At 26.1% G+C, this 3,446-nt stretch overlaps 1 protein-coding gene across 1 annotated transcript; it reads left to right on the forward strand.

Annotated features, from left to right (window-relative positions):
- Window positions 1–2,072: 2,072 nt before the first annotated feature.
- LOC115244007 lies at window positions 2,073–2,605 on the forward strand. Its single transcript, XM_029821345.1, has 2 exons — window positions 2,073–2,363; window positions 2,448–2,605. Exons 1-2 carry the CDS (start codon window positions 2,111–2,113, stop codon window positions 2,603–2,605), a joined length of 411 nt encoding a protein of 136 aa, XP_029677205.1. The 5' UTR covers window positions 2,073–2,110.
- The last annotated feature ends 841 nt before the right edge of the window (window positions 2,606–3,446 follow it).

Consider the following 3,446-nt stretch of genomic DNA (forward strand, 5'->3'; position numbering starts at 1 on the left):
CTGAATATATATATATATACATTTTTTTATAAAGATATTTCTATGGTTACTTTGTCTTAAATTGATGAAACAAACGATTGTGGCATAAAAATATTTCCTTCTCGATTTGACAAAACGTTACGGTATGCGTTATATACACCCATACAGAAAAATAATCAAAATCTCTTTCTTTCGGTAAAAGATCAAAGTCATCTTGAGATTTTAAATAGAATAACATAATTTTTTTTTACAAAAAGGTTTTTTTTATTTATTTTACACCTAAACATATTTCTAATTAGATTTTTAAAAATTACGTTTTATAAAATATATTTCACTGATAAAATTTATTAATTTTTTATAACTTTGTGTTAACATGTACGGATAAAATGATTTTATATATAAAATAACAGATGCAATTTATTAAAAAAAAACATGTATAATTTTTTAAACTTGTTGGGCATCTATTTTTTATTTTATACTGAAAAATTTGCTGCCAAATCTCTTCGATAATTTTTAAAAATGTAGCTTTTTGCGGAGTTGAAAGTTTTGCACAATATTATTAATCAGTCTATTGCAAATGCTAGAGAAATCATAAGTTTTAATTACAACAAACATTTTTTCTATATGTTTAAACGCATATATGTATATGTATAAATTAATGTTTTTTCTTATTTTCAGTAATACAAACAATTGGTATAACGCAGAATACTTTTTTATGAGCCTGGGCCCGAATCTTCTATATCCATCAAACGTTATCAGAGAGAGATACCAAAGTAATAAATTTTCTTTGATGTTCAGTTCAGCCAGTGATATTTCGGTTGGTAATTTCTTATATTTAATTTTTTTAATTAATTTTAAGTAGTTAATAAAAACAAAACTATCAATTATAAATCTTGTAAATAACACGTTTATTCAATAAGTTTTAATACATTTTAAGGGGAGAAACCAGTATAACAGTTAAAAAAAAAGACTATTACTAAAGATTTTTTTTCTGGTAAATGATTGTGTTTTTTTTCAAATCGCGTTATCAATATAACAAAGTACATAATTTGAACTATCTTTTGTGAAATTTTCGTTAAAAAATATTAATATTTATAGCTACAATAGCCAATAGTGTGAGTTGCTTTAATAAAAACGGGCGCACCCGTAGTGGGCCAACGAAAGCTCTGAAACAAAAAAAACAAAAATTTTCTTAAAATATAAGACAATAGCTTCAGTTGCACGTATGGATTTAAAAAAATAATAATTTGTTACAAAGTGGCGGAGTTTTGAAGAAAAAATTTCAAAAATTTGTGAGATATTGACCTCTGGTTTTTAACATTACAAAATAACAAATTATTCAATCAGAAGTTCCATATGTGCAACTGAAGCTATTGTCTTATATTTTAAGAAAATACTTGTTTTTTTTGTTTCAGAGCTTACGTTGCCCCGCTACGCGTGCGCTCGTTTCTTTTTTTAAGGCGTCTCACACTATTGACTATTGTAACTATAAATATTAATATTTTTTAACGAAAATTTCACAAAGAGTAGTTCAAATTATGTACTTTGTGATGTTAATAACGCGATCTGAAAAAAGCAATTATTTACCAGAAAAAAAAAATTCTTAATAATAGCCCTTTTTTTTAGCCGTTATACTGGTTTCCCCCCTTAAATTAATGAGTGAAAATAATGAACTTTAATTTATTTTTTTGTGTATAATCAAAATTTTTTTTACATTTATATTTTTTTAGATAACAGGAGATATAATACAAAATTTCTGTTATGAACTAAGATATCTTAATATACATTACGATTGGGATTTTAACATCTGTTTGAATTTCCTATTTCATTGTCAATATTATTTAAAAAATTTTGACAAGATATATATTGAAATTGAATACAAAAATATTATAAATACAATAGAGGTAGGTTATAACACATCATATAATATAATTTAATATATTCATATATCAATATATGAAAAAATTACATTAATGATAATTATTTATAACTTAAATCATTACATTCTTTTAAAAATTGCTTGTGTAACAAGATATGGATTTAATTTTGTTGTTACGTTTCCACAGATTAGATCTAACGCAGTGAAGAAGTCATTAAAAAGGAGGACAAAAAAGTTAAATTTGCCGTTGGCATGATCGTAACGCATACATGCAAAGATTTTTTCTTTCCTGATAATCATGACGGCGTAATCATTGAGTGGCATCATAAATGTTCGTATGACATAATGCTCATGGGCAAATTAGAGGAGACTGTTATGTTCCCATATCTACGTCAATGCTTAGAACGCTATAATATTTGTAAATGTCAACAATTTTCAGCCAGTGCCCATCAACTGCACTACATCATTCTCACCGAGAATAATCAAATATGTTATATGCGGCAAGGTATGATTATTAATAGCATTCTTATAAATGACATATATGTTTTATGATCTTTTATTTGTACAATGTAATATATATTAATTTTAGATCAACTATCGATTTGTCTACCAAAAGAAATCGATAACATAGAAATTGGAAGATACTTTTCCAGCTTTAAAGGCACTTATTACGTGCCGAATAAAAGCTTAAGAAAACATTATCCAAAAGATACCGCTGCAATAGCCGAAAGACTTGCCAAACAATAGTTTTTATTATCTTAAAATGTACAATTTGTTGTATATATATATACAATATATTTAGATATAGGATATCATTTTATAAATTTTGTAAATCTTACATTGTAAAAAAATATTTTTTGTTGTAGATTTGAGATAAATTTAAAAAAGATAAAGATTTATATTGCATAGAAATTTGTGTATAACTCATTAATATGTATTTAAAAATTAAAGAATAAAAATGCAAGGTTTTGAAAAGATTATTGTAAATAAATGATTTTGTTTATAATAGAATTATGTTGTAAACTGTCCACGTTGTACGTGTGGCATTAACAATTTGACGTTGTCCACTTATTCATATAGATTCCACGTAGCTTTTAGTGAAGCTTCTTTTTGATTATTAATTTTAATTTGAGATTTGACTGCAACTGCAAATGTTGTGTATGTCAAGTTTTAAAATTCATATTTAATTTTTATATATTTATATCTACACTGAAGGTAGACCAAGGAACGGTCTAAAGCGTATATTTTTAATGCACATTATTTAATTAAATTTAACAATAATAAGTTTGCTCACCGATCCGCGCCTGGGCTCTTATCTGCCAGTTTTCCCTTAATTGTTTTCACCTTGAGACCAAGATGGAAAAAAATGTTTTATACAAAAGTTGTAGGGTTCAGAGAGGGACACATGGTGAAAATATGGACTTGACCTTGAGTGACCTTTTCAAGGCCAAGTCAATGTAATCGATGTTTTCTTAAATGGAACCCCCCATTTTTTATTGCATGTTCTATAGCTTATGTCAAGAGCTTTCCAAAACACTATAATAAAGTATTTTTTCATTAAGTACTTTTTGAGTTATTTTATATTTTA

Source organism: Formica exsecta, unplaced genomic scaffold (assembly GCF_003651465.1).
Source record: "Formica exsecta isolate Colony F162 unplaced genomic scaffold, ASM365146v1 scaffold786, whole genome shotgun sequence".
NCBI classification, from domain to species: Eukaryota; Metazoa; Arthropoda; class Insecta; order Hymenoptera; family Formicidae; genus Formica; species Formica exsecta.

Coding starts and splice junctions, on each gene's coding strand:
- LOC115244007 (XM_029821345.1), top strand. CDS start 2,111: ATGATCGTAACGCATACATGCAAAGATTTTTTCTTTCCTGATAATCAT. Junction 2,364..2,447: donor AATATGTTATATGCGGCAAG/GTATGATTATTA, acceptor TATTAATTTTAG/ATCAACTATCGATTTGTCTA.